Source organism: Garra rufa, chromosome 8 (assembly GCF_049309525.1).
Source record: "Garra rufa chromosome 8, GarRuf1.0, whole genome shotgun sequence".
In the NCBI taxonomy this organism is placed as follows: Eukaryota; Metazoa; Chordata; class Actinopteri; order Cypriniformes; family Cyprinidae; genus Garra; species Garra rufa.
In genome coordinates, this window is record NC_133368.1 from 11,670,385 (window position 1) to 11,685,081 (window position 14,697).

At 38.1% G+C, this 14,697-nt stretch overlaps 1 protein-coding gene across 1 annotated transcript in view; it reads left to right on the forward strand.

Annotated features, from left to right (window-relative positions):
• The window catches only part of epsti1 (epithelial stromal interaction 1), a 20,408-nt gene extending 7,564 nt beyond the window's left edge, over positions 1 to 12,844 (forward strand). Inside the window, exons 4-7 of the mRNA XM_073845010.1 lie at positions 3,293 to 3,376; positions 3,810 to 3,883; positions 6,222 to 6,412; positions 12,047 to 12,844. Of these exons, the coding sequence (XP_073701111.1) occupies positions 3,293 to 3,376; positions 3,810 to 3,883; positions 6,222 to 6,412; positions 12,047 to 12,177 (480 nt within the window). The 3' untranslated portion in view covers positions 12,178 to 12,844. The remainder of the gene's footprint in view (positions 1 to 3,292; positions 3,377 to 3,809; positions 3,884 to 6,221; positions 6,413 to 12,046) is intronic.
• Positions 12,845 to 14,697: the final 1,853 nt, after the last annotated feature.

A 14,697-nucleotide genomic window follows, 5' to 3' on the forward strand; every position in this document is an offset into this window, starting at 1 on the left:
ATGTTTTTGTCACATCGAGTGGCAATTTGCCCTAAGCCTGGTTAATTTCTGACCTTGACTGGTGGGGATTAAAGGCTGGGCTGACCATGAGATGTTTGAGGGCTGCCTTTAATGTTGAACAAACCGCTAAAAGTGGCATCTGACAGCACTGTTAAAAATCGGCATCGTCTCGTGTCAAGCAAAGAATGTTTTGTTGTGCGGCTTACAAAGCTGGTCTGCAATTGTTCCCTGGTCTGAGACTTTCGAGGACTTCCCTCAGGATGACTAATGGGGAAAATCCCTCTAATAGACAGATCGTGCATTAGGACTGCGGGACCGTGGTACACAACACATGCAACAGAGTTTTGAGCAGTGCGCTGGCTCTCTCGGCTTGCCGAGAGAGGAGGCCCTTCGATCGTGCTTTCTCTTGCTGTATTGACTTAAGTGGCTGGACAACCTCCAGGCCAAGTAATGAAACGCTCCAACCTAAATGTCGTAGGCCCGCCGATCAAAGTGTTTGTGGAAAGACGGGTTCTTGATGTGGTTTTGTGGCCACTGAGAATTGTTATGCTTTCAGTGATGCTTCCACAAGACAGATTAATCTCCTCCATATCCTCTGTTTGTGCAAAGGATCCTTTGTATTGGCTTCCCAGGATGCCAGGCCCAGGTCGTCCCACCTATTCCCCTTACTCTCTGGCCATTTCAAACAGAGCAGCCCCTGCCTGTTGTCCCCGGGCCGTCTGACCAAACACACAAAGGATCTCTTCAGCTTCCAGGCTCTCTGCTCGACCCTCCTTACACAGTCTTTCTGAACAGAGCCATGAGAATCTCTGAGAAACATCACAGCTGACACCCAGTTTTGTGCTGAATATGTGATGGGCTCACCCTCGGAGGTCGTACTGGACGTATCCAGTATGGATTTGTCTAGGGATGGATCACAATAATTGAATTAATTGGTTTCCTGTGTTTACAGCTGTTAGTAAAACCCTCTAAGAGAGTTTGCATCTTTAAAACACTACCTACAGCCTAGTCAGACTTCTGGCTAAGAACCACCCACTTTGATAGGAAGAGAATCTGACTGACATGGACAACAACCAAACACAGTTTGTTTTTAGGGTTGGGTTATCTGAAATGCATTATACCTATAGTCCACCTACAAAAATGGGTTCTCAAAAATGGCGCTTATATATAGATTAAAATGTACAAAAGTAGATGTCAAATGTTTATATACACCTTGCAGAATCTGCAAAATTATAATTATTTTACCAAAATAAGAGGGATCATACAAAATTCATGTTATTTTTTTATTTAGTACTGACCCGAATAAGATATTTCACATGAAGGATGTTTACATATAATCCACAAGAGAAAATAATAGTTGAATTTATAAGAATGATTCTTTACTGTGCTGTTACCTGAATGATCCACAGCTCGGTTTTGTAGTGATAGTTGTTCATGAGTCCCTTGTTTGTCCTTAACAGTTAAACTGCCTGCTATTCTTCAGAAAAATCCTTCAGGTCCCACAAATTCTTTGGTTTTTCAGCTTTCCAACAATGACTGTGTGATTTTGAGATCCATCTTTTCACACTGAGGAAAACTGAGTGACTCATATGCAACTATTACAGAAGGTTCAAACACTCACTGATGCTTCAGAAGGAAACAATGCATTAGGAACCAGGGGTGCAAACCTTTGAACAGAATTAAAAATGTGTACATTTTTCTTATTTTGCCCAAATATAATATTTTTTTCCATTTAGTATTGCCCTTCAGAAGCTACAGAAGATACTTACATGTTTCCCAAAAGACAAAATAAGTTAAAATTTACCCTGGTCTTCAAATACAAAAAGTTTTCACCGCGACTCTTGCTGCATCATGTTTTTTTTATGAAGCATCATTGATCGTTTGAAGCTTCTGTAATAGTTGCATATGAGTCCCTCAGTTGTCCTTAATGTCAAAAGATGGATCTCAAAATCATACAGATGTTGTTGGAATGGGTTCAAATACACAAAAATGCTGAAAAACGTAAGTTTGCGATGGTATTTGTGAATGTTCGTTTGAACTATAGTTTTGGGAAACACCGACTCGTTGATAACAACGGAACTTGCCACCATAGTTGGCTATTGATGCTTTTTGGAAACGCACCCCAGATCATGAACTGCTCACATATAAATGAAATGCCACGCTTCACTCTAAAACACACAGCATCCAAATTTCAGCCATCTGGCGACTATCAGTTTCATAGTCTCGCCAGTGCTGTTTTTACTACAACTGGTGCATTGATTCATGATTAATCTATTTTAAATGTATTTGAAAACACATCTTTCATTTTTCCTTCCAATATCCCTATTAATACAGAGAAAATCATATCACTGAATACTTCACAGAACTTAATAAATCAGAAAGTTCTGGATGTTGATAACTAGTGTATTTGCTTATAACATCCTCTGATGTCTTTAACCTTGCATAATCCATTGACTGGTTCTTTTTCAAGTTCACCACTCCTTGTTTTAATCATTTTCCAGTAAGCTCCACTGTGTGCTAGTTCTTAGGAGTTGCATAAAGCCAACAAGACTATAATACTGGGTAGTTGGAAAGACTGTGAAGCTGTTTCTTACCTTAACATGGTAACTGTCTGCTCTCTGTTTCAGCGACAGTGTGAACATAGATTTGAATGTTCTGTAAAAGTTTTTCAAAGGTTTAATAGACATGGGAATCATTGTCATTGAGAAATGAGATTGCGTGGGTGTTTCAATCAAGATTGAGATGCAATCTTTAAACGATTAATCGTGGAGCTCTAGTCCACACACACATGTAAATGGACATATATGGCCATTGCATCAAGGTTTTTGAGCATCTTCTGCCATGAGCATTGCATTTTTAAGACAATGTCAAGTGGCTAAAATGGCTAAACATTTTATGTTTTTGAACACAAAAATGCATCTTATTTGAAAAAGGTCCATTATTTCTTCTCAATAGTGTAGATATGTAGGAAGCACTACTCACACAGAAGTCACTTCCAAACCAAGCAGGTTTTTGTTGTTCAGTGAGGCGAATTCTTGTGACCAATTTGAAAATGAGCAAAACTTGTGTATGAAAGTTTTTTGCCCTCATGTGAATCTCCAAATGCATGCAGATTTCTATTAGATTAGCTGGATTTCCCACACAACATTTCGCAAAGTAACAGCAAATGTGACCACACCTTAAGAAACACTCGATCATGTACTATTCAGGTCATTTAGGAATACCAGCATGATCCAAACTATTTTTTTTTTCATTCCTAGATTTCATTATGTGCCCACTTTTTTTTTTATAGGCTAAATGTCATGAGTACAAGGAAACCAGAAGAGAAGAGGAGAACACTGACCTGCTTAAGAAGAAAGAAGAGCAAAGGAGAAAGGTAAAGAACAAAGGAAGTGAAACAGATGGTCTGAGCTTACGAACATCACCTCCACTTTCAGTTCACAGAAACACCACAGCTAAACATCTGGGCTTTGCCAAGAAAAAGAACTAACTCTGCCTAGCATATGCTATTGATTAGCATGTTCTAGGTTATAGAAGGTAGTCATGGATGGAGTATTGTAGGTGTTTTCCAGCTGGCTGTATAGTGGTATTTCTGTGGCTTTGAATGCCTCTATGTCGGTCAAACACAAACTAAATTCACTGATACGCATCGAGGACAAAAGGTCAGCCTGGCCTATCATGTTGATATTGTTGTTTATTCATGCAAACATGCAGTTAGATTGTTATAGCCACAGACCTTCAGTCCCTTTACATAAGTAGAAGAGACATTTCTGTTGGAGATGAAATTTTCATTAACTTACTCTTTCCAGGCAGATATTTTGGAGGAAAAACAAAAACAACAGGAGGAGGACAGGAAGAGACAGACTGAAGCTGACCATCGGCGGTATGGGCGCCTAATCATGACAGACCGCTAAGAAAGCCATGTCTGTCAGAATTAATAAAGAAGTCTGAGACCACTAGTAAAAATGCTTATATTATGCATTTTTTCTAATTTGATGCCATTTTTTCATTACAAATTATATTGTGAACATCGTGATTTGAACGAGAAGTTCAATTTTGGAAAAATAGCATGAATTTCAGAATGCTTTTATATTTTGGTCGCTTTAATGACTCCACAATGACTGTGTGAACTCCAAATTTTGTATAAAACCTGATGATCAGGTTCTCCAGCATGATAGGAGATGATTCAGAGAGGAGCATTGTGTGCTTCAATGGAAGCAAGACGGAAGGGTTCAAATGATTTACTCGATTTACTCAAAACAAAACAAAATAAGTCATCATTAACCTGTCATGTATGATTTTTTTCCACCTGTGAAGCACCAAAGGAGATATTTAGCAGAATGCCTGAGCCACACAATGGACATTCTTAAAATTACTTCCTTTGTGTGGAAGAAAGTAATATAGGTTCCTTAACACATTTTAAACTTATATATATAAATAAATATAATAATTAATGTTTTAAACACTTAATTGGCCCTTCGCAAAGTTACTGTTGCTATATCCAACAAGCCATAGCGCACTTACACTCATGTTCTCACTCATGTTAAAAATACATTGCGGAACATAAGGAAACTGGCAGTGCGCAGACAGGCAAGACAGAGCAACAGAGTTACTTTTGGTGTAAAAAATTCAAACAATAAATACCATTGTTGGCTCTTTAATGTATTGTGACAGATCGCTGTAGCACCTCAGTTCAAGCGGCATGTGAACCAATCATCATTCCTCTTTCCTAGTTGTAGCATGAAATAAACATGAATGAACATCAGAACTGGTTTAAAAAATGGAAAGATGTGAATACAGACCATTTTTCAAGTTCAAGTCCACTGACGTTAATATACTCTCATGTCTGGTTTATTTGTTGGACAAAAATGGCAGATTCAGCGTTATGATTGGTCAGATCGCCTGTCAATCATACTCCCTGGCGAAGAGTCAATTGCATGTTAATTGCAATTACATTAAAATGTTTTTTAGTTTAAATTGTAATAATGTATGTAATTAGCTGAACATTATAGTAATTTCTGACCACTTACAGTTAGTAGGACTTGAGTATGAGGTCAAAAGTTTACATACAAATATTGTACCAAAACAATGTACATACAATATTGTACCAAAATACAAAATGCATGTTATTTTTTATTACTGACCTGAATAAGATATTTTTTTATTACTGACCTGAATAGGATATTTCACATAAAAGACGTTTACATATAGTCCATTAGAGAAAATAATAGTTGAATTTATAAAAATGACCCCGTTCAAAAGTTTACATACACTTGATTCTTAATAGTGTTCTTACCTGAATGATCCACAGCTTTGTGTTTTTTTGTTTTTTGGTGATAGTTGTTAATGAGTCCTTTGTTTGTCCTGAACAGTTAAACTGCCTGCTGTTCTTCAGAAAAATTATTCCGGTCCCACAATTTCTTAGGTTTTTTTTTAGCATTTTTGTGTATTTGAACCCTTTCCAACAATGACTTTATGATTTTGATATCCATCTTTTCACACTGAGGACAACTGAGGGACTCAGAGGGATATGCAACTATTACAGAAGGTTCAAACACTCACTGATGCTCCAGAAAGGAAAACAAAGCATTAAGAGCTGCGGTGTGAAAACTTCTGAACAGAATCAAGATGTGTAGATTTTTCTCATTTTGCCTAAATATCATATTTTTTTATTTAGTACTGCACATCAGAAGCTACAGAAGAAACTTATATGTTTCCCAGAAGACAAAACAAGTTAAATTTACCCTGATCTTCAAATGGCTCTCATGAATAATTTTTCCTTCTGGAGCATCAGTGAGTGTTTGAACCTTCTGTAATAGTTGCACATGAGTCCCTCAAAGATCTCAAAATCAAACAGTCATTGTTGGAAATGGTTCAAATACACAAAAATGCTGAAAAACCAAAGACAAGGGCCTCATGAACAACTATCATGAAACAAAAAAAAACAGCTGTGGATCATTCAGGTAACCAAACAGTATTAAGAATCAAGTGTAAACTTTTATATTGGGTCTTTGATGCACATTCACGAGAGAGTGACAGAGAAGCATGTGTTCTATTAAGATATTTAGTTCTTTATTTTAAATGTATCGAAATCCTAAAAAGTGTTGTACAGTTCTAAATTAGAAAGATTTGGAATTTTAACGTGGTCTCAGACATCTAAAGCCCATTTCATTGCTCGGAAGAGGTTGTGAAACATTCTGATGATGCATTGTTCTCTTCAGGGTGAACACGGCCTTTCTGGACCGCCTGCAGGCGAGTAGTTCAGGTAGGGTGCCTGAACCAGTGACCCAAACCGCTGAAAGCACTAATGTCTGGCTGGATTCAGACGATGATGATGTAGATGATGACGAACCACAGGATACAGCTTTATCCAACCCATCACAGGTCCACGCAGACCGTGCAGAGGAGGATGGTGAGTCTTAAACAAGATTTATACGCATCTGCCATGGCACCGTGTGTGTTTAGGTCTGTTTCATTTCACAGCACCTCTGGAAACGTCTTTATTGCATCGACTCAAAGCCTCCATTTGTGTGTGATATTAAACAGATCTCACACCCCCGATGCCGGACGGCACAGCACATTATGTAAATACAAATGTCCCAGTACGCCAGACACGTGATGCTCTTTAGATGCCCCTGTATATACAAACTGTCAGTGTTATGAGAGGTTAATGTCTATGAGTCAGTAAGCGACAAACTCATTAGCGTGGTAGATGTGTTTTGAGGTCCAAATTGCCAGCTGTAAAGTAAACTCATTTGGCTGGGAGAAGCTTGAATTATTGGCATGCCTGTCTGACAACAGATTCATTAATTGTATGTCTTAAGCGACTGCTGCAAAAACATCGGTTAGCTCTTCGAGATCCAGTCTGGCTGCTTTGTCATTACTTGGAAATGGGCCATTCTGTCTTCAGACTTGCCCTGCTGTAGTGTGGGTTAAAGAAATAGTTCAACCAAAAATGAAAATCAGTCAGTATTTACTTATCCTCATGTCGCAGTAAACCCGTATGCTGTTATTTTTTCTGCAGAACACACAGGGAGAATCTTCATGCAGCTCTTTTCCATAAAAAGAGACAGTTCATACAACATGCCTGTCATGTTTTAAAAAGCACCATAAAAGCAGTCTATATGATTTGTGTACTACATTTCAAGTCTTCTGATGCCAGATCGTTGTGTAAGAAACAGTCAATGTTCACTCTCAAATTGAATCAAACATGCATAAAAAGTGCAAAAATTGTACCTTTAAAGATTCCCAGTGTTATTTTAGTATCATTTTAATATCACAGTTTTTATTGATATTTAGAATTATTTAATTGTTTTATATTTTCTGATTTTCAGTGATAAAGTTTAAAAAAAGTGTTCTCATTTTTTTTAGTACATTTCACTTAGTTTTAGTACAACTTAAAATAACATTTTTTTATTTCAAGTAACACTTTTTTATTAGTTTTAGTTAACTATAATAACTGGTCAGTGTGGCAGTAAGACCTATTCACACAAAGAGATGGGTTGAAAAATATTCTGTGCAATAAACAAAACTGGCCAACCACTGGGATTTGTGCCTTTGATAACAAGGCTATTTCTGCTTTTCTGAAAGCAGCGTATTCTGAGAATAAATCTGCATTTTTATTTAGCCCATCTCTGTTTTTTAATGTGCTGGTCCAAATTTTAATGCTAAACATTTGTGTTGGGCCTTTACAGGCTTTTGTACCCTATTTACCACCGAAAGGTTCATAGTAGTACCTTAAAAGTTATGTATTACTACTCTAAGGTACTAACATGCTCATTTTAGAGGTAAATAAAGTACAAAGTTGTGCAGTTTTTGCATATTTTTTTTTAACAGTGTATTATGGCACAGGTCAGACTTGAATCGCATCATAAAGATGGTCATTGGTTCTCATATGACCATATGATTTAATCTGAGAGAGTTTATAGTGTCCTTTTTGGAGTGTTAAATGAAAAACAGTTGCATGAAGATTAAACATTTCTTCATTTGTGTTTCACTGAAAAAAAAATTAACTGCATACAGGTTTGGAACAACATAATAGTGAATAAATAATGACAGAGTCTACATTTCTCCTTTGATGGATTGATCATTGTAAAACAAAAATTGTAAAAAATATTGAATTTACTTTATATCCAGGAACTGAGAACTATTGCTTATTCTATTCTGACAAACAGACGTGGAATTGTATGATTCACACATGTTGCTTTAGCCTCCTTAGTGGGATTTGCAAATTCAGCTCCATATGTGGAGATATTCACCTTTTTTTATGCCAAGAGGTGTGGCTGTTACGGCCAGAGCTGCTGTGTGATGGTGTGGGACTGATGTGCCATACACATTGAAACAGTCTTCATATCTTCTCAGATGCCTAATGACACATTATGTCTGTGTGTTCAGCATCACTTACATCTGAATCACTGTACGGACCAAAGGTTGTATCCTCAGCTGAGGTTTGGGGTCAGCCAGGTCCTCCGATTCTCAAACTCACACCTCTGTCTCTGATTACCAGAAACATTAGATGTGTTTGTCTCCGAACCAAGAGAGTTTCAGAATGACCTCTCGTCTGGCTGCGGTTCGGCTTACTCACAGCAGTGATAGGACCTGCCCTGGTGTACATGAACACCATGAGTACAGTTAACAGGCAGAAAGATGAGTTATTAGAAGCTTTCTATGTTCAAAGGAATAGTTCACTCCTGAATAAAAAAAATCCTGCTAATTTACTCACCCCCATGTCATCCAAGATGTTCATGTCTTTCTTCCTTCAGTCGAAAAGAAATTAAAGTTTTTGAGGAAAACATTCCCGGATTTTTCTCCATATATGGATGTCAATGGGGATCAACAGGTTGCAGTTTTAATGCAGCTTCAAAGGGCTCTATACGATCCAAGCCAAGGAAAAAGGGTCTTATCTAGCGAAACGACTGGTAATTTTCTGAAAAAAAATTAAAAATAATTAAATTTGTATTTTTTTTAACTACAAATGCTCATCCATGACTTCAAACATTATGTAATCACATTGGAAAGGTCACGTGTGGCATAGACAGAAGTACCGATCCAGTGTTTACAAAGCGAACATGCAAAGAAAGTCAAATGCCCTTTACAAAAAAAGGTAAAACAATGACGTTGGACAATTTTGAAGGTGAAGGAGAACGTGAGATGGAGTTTTCCACCCTACCCTACATTTTTGAAGACTAAAAACTCACCATGCGTGACCTTTCCAACGTTACGTAATGCGTGAAGTTGCAGACGTGATTCACAGAGCTAGTGCAATATGAGCATTTGTGGTTAAAAAGTATTAACTTTTTTATAAACTAAATAAGACTCTTACTCCTCTTTTGGGATCATGTAGAGCACTTTGAAGCCTCATTGAGACTGCAATTTGGACCTTCAACCCACTGATCCTCATTGAAGTTCACTATATGGAGAAAAATCCTGGAATGTTTTCCTCAAAAACCTTAATTTCTTTTAGATTGAAGAAAGAAAATCATGAACATCTTGGATGACACGGAGGAGAATTTTTTTTTTTTCTGGAAGTAAACTAATCCTTTAAGGCAAAACACTACAGGTGAATAGAGTAAAGATTAGATATCACCATACTTTCCCCCATTTGATTAATCAAAGTACATTAAGACAATTGTTTTCTATTACAAGCAATGTTTAAACATGCAATAAGGCATAGAGGGTTTGCACTTACGTCACGATTTGGTCACTTACCCTGATGCACGGCCATTTTGGATAATACTCAGATGTAAACAACAGCATGGATTGCGAGGTTATTGTACTACTAAATATGTTGTTCTGCTAATTTATGCTGACTAAACCACGGGAAAAAATGTGTGGAAGCTGCTAAATAATTTAGAGAAGGACTTAGTAAGCAGGAAAGGGCACAATATTTTGACAAACTAAAGTTAATAGGTGGTAAATGTACATACAAGCAATATTAATTAGGATATTAGCCTAATATTTCACCTACTTGACCAGAAATGATATTAAACAAGATTCTTGCCCTGGAAATCCTGGTTCAGTTTGGTTAACCACAAACGCCTTTTGTTCCTCAGACAGTTTTTTGCATTTTTTTCCTTCGTTATAACTTTTGGCAGTCTATAGTACTCCAAATGTTTTCCCAGTTTGACAGATTAGCACAACCCAAAACATGACAACAACTGACCATTTTCAGCAGCAATAATCAGCTAAATAAGCAAGTTTTGTTCGGCTCAGTGGCATTGTTTATGTTTATTGTTTAAGTACTGCCAATACAGCCGATTGATGATTAGTCTTGAAAACACTTTATTATCAATTTTTTTTTTTGCATATATTGTCATAACAGAAATCTAAATATTGGATAAAGCCAGGTTCAAAATCATTGGTTCATTTTATCGCCATATTAAAGCCGAAGGTGTTTAACAGAGAGGATTTTGGATACCTCTTGTTATTACTCCATAAATTAGAAAATACTGTCAACAGTCATTAAAAATACATTTTCACCATGTTTAAGGCATTAAATGTCAAATACATATCATGCAAAGGAAATCTGAACAAACCCCTCTATAAAAACCGGAATACTGTATAGATGGGAATAAAATTGGAAAGTTCATTTGAAGAGATAGTTCACCCAAAAATTTAAATTTGACGTTTATCTGCTTACCCCCAGGGCATCCAAGATGTAGGTGACTTTGTTTCTTCAGTAGAAAACAAACAAAGATTTTGAACTCCAACCGTTGCAGTCTGTCAGTCATATAATGGCAGTCAATGGGCTCCACGGCTTTGAGAGTCAAAAAAACATATACAGACAAAACCAAATTAAACCCTGCGGCTCGTGACGATACATTCAGGTGTTAAGACACCAAACAATAAGTCTGTGCAAGAAACTGAACAGTATTTATATCATTTTTTTTTTTTTACCTCTGATCCACCACAATGTCCAACTGTCCTGAGCATGTTCACAACAGTAAGCATATACACATCAAATTTTCATTTTTGGGTAAACAATCCCTTTAAGTGCTACTGAAGTAAAGATAATAAATAAAACTCATTTTAAGAAAAGCCCTTTAAAGATATGCATTGCAATTGAAATCTACAGATGCTGAATGAAAATAGATCAAGTCTAATATGAAATAATCAAACTTGTATTTTGCATGTTTTCTTTACTTTAGTCTGATGGAAGTCAGGTTATGAAAGCGAAATAGCCCAAAATCTCAAAATTGACCACTGCCTAAAATGATTGGCCTGTAGTGTCTAAAATGTCTATACTGGATTCAAGCTGTATATTCTTAAAGGTGAAGTGAGTAATTTCTGCTCCGCTAACATCACTGAATGTAACTGTGAAAATAATGACTTCCATTTTCCGAACAACTCCACCCGTAAATCAACCTACGAACGGATTACTGATAGTTGGCACTACATGTTAAACTATGATAAAAAATGCCCACTTCATCTTCAATTATGTTCCTGTAGCTCAACCACTAAAGCCTAGCACTAGCCATGTCAAGGTTGTTGGTTCGAGTCCCTAGAAACATATGGTTTACCAATAAAGTGTATACCTTGAACGGACACTTATTCTGTCTCTTCCAATTATTGTCATAAGTATTCTGGTATCCTTTCACCACTTGCCTAATTTAATTTACATGCTGTTGGTTTTTATGTCCAATGACGGCCTTCCAATCTATCCGGCATTCCTGGGATCTGTGAGCATGGGACATCTGTCTGCCATAGTGCTAGTTCTGTCCATTAGTGTGTGGTTTAGTGTGGGATCAAGATGCCGTTGTTTGCGGAACAGGCTGGCAGAAGCACTGCGGTGGAGACGAGTTCTCCCACCCTGTCTGTCCTGCGCCATGAACCAGATGAACCAGCAGGGAGGTCAATCATGCGCTGCAGCCCTACATAGCTGCACATTATTAGACGGATGTGTGAGAGATTCAGGATCTGAAGCCTCTAGGAACAAGTGACCATGCTGCTCATAAACCTTTGGCAGCCTTGCACTCGCACAAGTGATTCAGCTATGGAGATATGAGTTAAACCACTGTATATTTACAATTTGTTTGTTTTTTCCTAGATAGTGACCATACATGGACCCTGATGAAACTCCAGAACAGGTTTCCATACTACGAGCAAGACATGCTGGAAGAGATTGTCAAACAGTGCAATGGGAATTACCAGCAAGCATATGAGCTGCTGGATGTGTAAATGAACCCATTTTTGGTTTGTTTCTGAGTGATTTGATCCTAATGCTGTTTTGTGAGTAAATTATGATAATAATGAAGGTAGTGAGCTTAAACCAAACACAGTGTCCTTTGAACTGAAACAAAAACGTATTTTTTAGTTGGTGCAGTTATTTTTGCTTTGACACAAAATGGATTGACACTTAGTCACAGAGAAAAGAAATCAAAACAATAAATCAAGATTTTAGTCTGCAGTGGGAACATTTATGGATCCCATGAGTACAATTCACAAGCTAAATGATGTGCGCTCACAAAATCCAAAGGCTAATTTATAATGAGGTAAAGGACTGGAGGAATACTGAACTCATCCACCATAGGAGTGGACAGTGAAAAACCAAACCATCATACAGATCATTAGCTTCCAGAATGCTGCATAGGTTTCTGCTAAAACAGCATGAATTTGAAAAGGATGCCTCTATGTATGGGAAACAGAGTGCAACAGTCGGTTCCTGAAGTAAAAATCCCATCCATTTTCTCCATTGGGAAATGATTTATTTAACGATAACTTATAAATTGTTAAAGACAGACTTACTGTTAACCCTTTTGAAAAAAACAGCATATGCTGGTTAGGTAGGTTTTGAAGCATTGGTGCTGGTTCGAGCTGGTTTAAGGTGATCCTTAGCTGGCCATGAGCTGGTTTAAGCTGGTCCATAGCTGGTCATGAACTAGTCATAAGCTGGTTTAAGCTGGTCATGAGCTGGTTTAAACTGGTCCATAGCTGGTCATGAGCTAGTCATAAACTGGTTTAAACTGGTGATGAGCTGGTTTAAACTGGTCCATAGCTGGGCATGAGCTAGTCATAAACTGGTTTAAACTGATCATGAGATGGTTTAAACTGATCCATAGCTGGTCATGAGCTAGTCATAAACTGGCTTAAGCTGGTCATGAGATGGTTTAAACTGATCCATAGCTGGTCATGAGCTAGTCATAAACTGGTTTAAGCTGGTCATGAGCTGGTTTAAACTGGTCCATAGCTGGTCATGAGCTAGTCATAAGCTGGTTTAAGCTGGTCATGAGCTGGTTTAAACTGGTCCATAGCTGGTCATGAGCTAGTCATAAACTGGTTTAAACTGGTGATGAGCTGGTTTAAACTGGTCCATAGCTGGTCATGAGCTAGTCATAAACTGGTTTAAGCTGGTCATGAGCTGGTTTAAACTGGTCCATAGCTGGTCATGAACTAGTCATAAACTGGTTTAAGCTGGTCATGAGCTGGTTTAAACTGGTCCATAGCTGGTCATGAACTAGTCATAAGCTGGTTTAAGCTGGTCATGAGCTGGTTTAAACTGGTCCATAGCTGGTCATGAGCTAGTCATAAACTGGTTTAAGCTGGTCATGAGCTGGTTTAAACTGGTCCATAGCTGGTCATGAGCTAGTCATAAACTGGTTTAAGCTGGTCATGAGCTGGTTTAAACTGGTCCATAGCTGGTCATGAGCTAGTCATAAACTGGTTTAAGCTGGTCATGAGCTGGTTTAAACTGGTCCATAGCTGGTCATGAGCTAGTCATAAACTGGTTTAAACTGGTGATGAGCTGGTTTAAACTGGTCCATAGCTGGTCATGAGCTAGTCATAAACTGGTTTAAGCTGGTCATGAGCTGGTTTAAACTGGTCCATAGCTGGTCATGAACTAGTCATAAGCTGGTTTAAGCTGGTCATGAGCTGGTTTAAACTGGTCCATAGCTGGTCATGAGCTAGTCATAAACTGGTTTAAACTGGTGATGAGCTGGTTTAAACTGGTCCATAGCTGGGCATGAGCTAGTCATAAACTGGTTTAAACTGATCATGAGCTGGTTTAAACTGATCCATAGCTGGTCATGAGCTAGTCATAAACTGGCTTAAGCTGGTCATGAGATGGTTTAAACTGATCCATAGCTGGTCATGAGCTAGTCATAAACTGGTTTAAGCTGGTCATGAGCTGGTTTAAACTGGTCCATAGCTGGTCATGAGCTAGTCATAAGCTGGTTTAAGCTGGTCATGAGATGGTTTAAACTGATCCATAGCTGGTCATGAGCTAGTCATAAACTGGTTTAAACTGATCATGAGCTGGTTTAAACTGGTCCATAGCTGGTCATGAGCTAGTCATAAGCTGGTTTAAGCTGGTCATGAGCTGGTTTAAACTGGTCCATAGCTGGTCATGAGCTAGTCATAAGCTGGTTTAAACTGATCATGAGATGGTTTAAACGGATCCATAGCTGGTCATGAGCTAGTCATAAACTGGCTTAAGCTGGTCATGAGCTGGTTTAAACTGCTCCATAGCTGGTCATGAGCTAGTCATAAACTGGTTTAAGCTGGTCATGAGCTGGTTTAAACTGGTCCATAGCTGGTCATGAGCTAGTCATAAGCTGGTTTAAGCTGGTCATGAGCTGGTTTAAACTGGTCCATAGCTGGTCATGAGCTAGTCATAAACTGGTTTAAGCTGGTCATGAGCTGGTTTAAGCTGGTCCATAGCTGGTCATGAACTAGTCATAAGCTGGTTTAAGCTGGTCA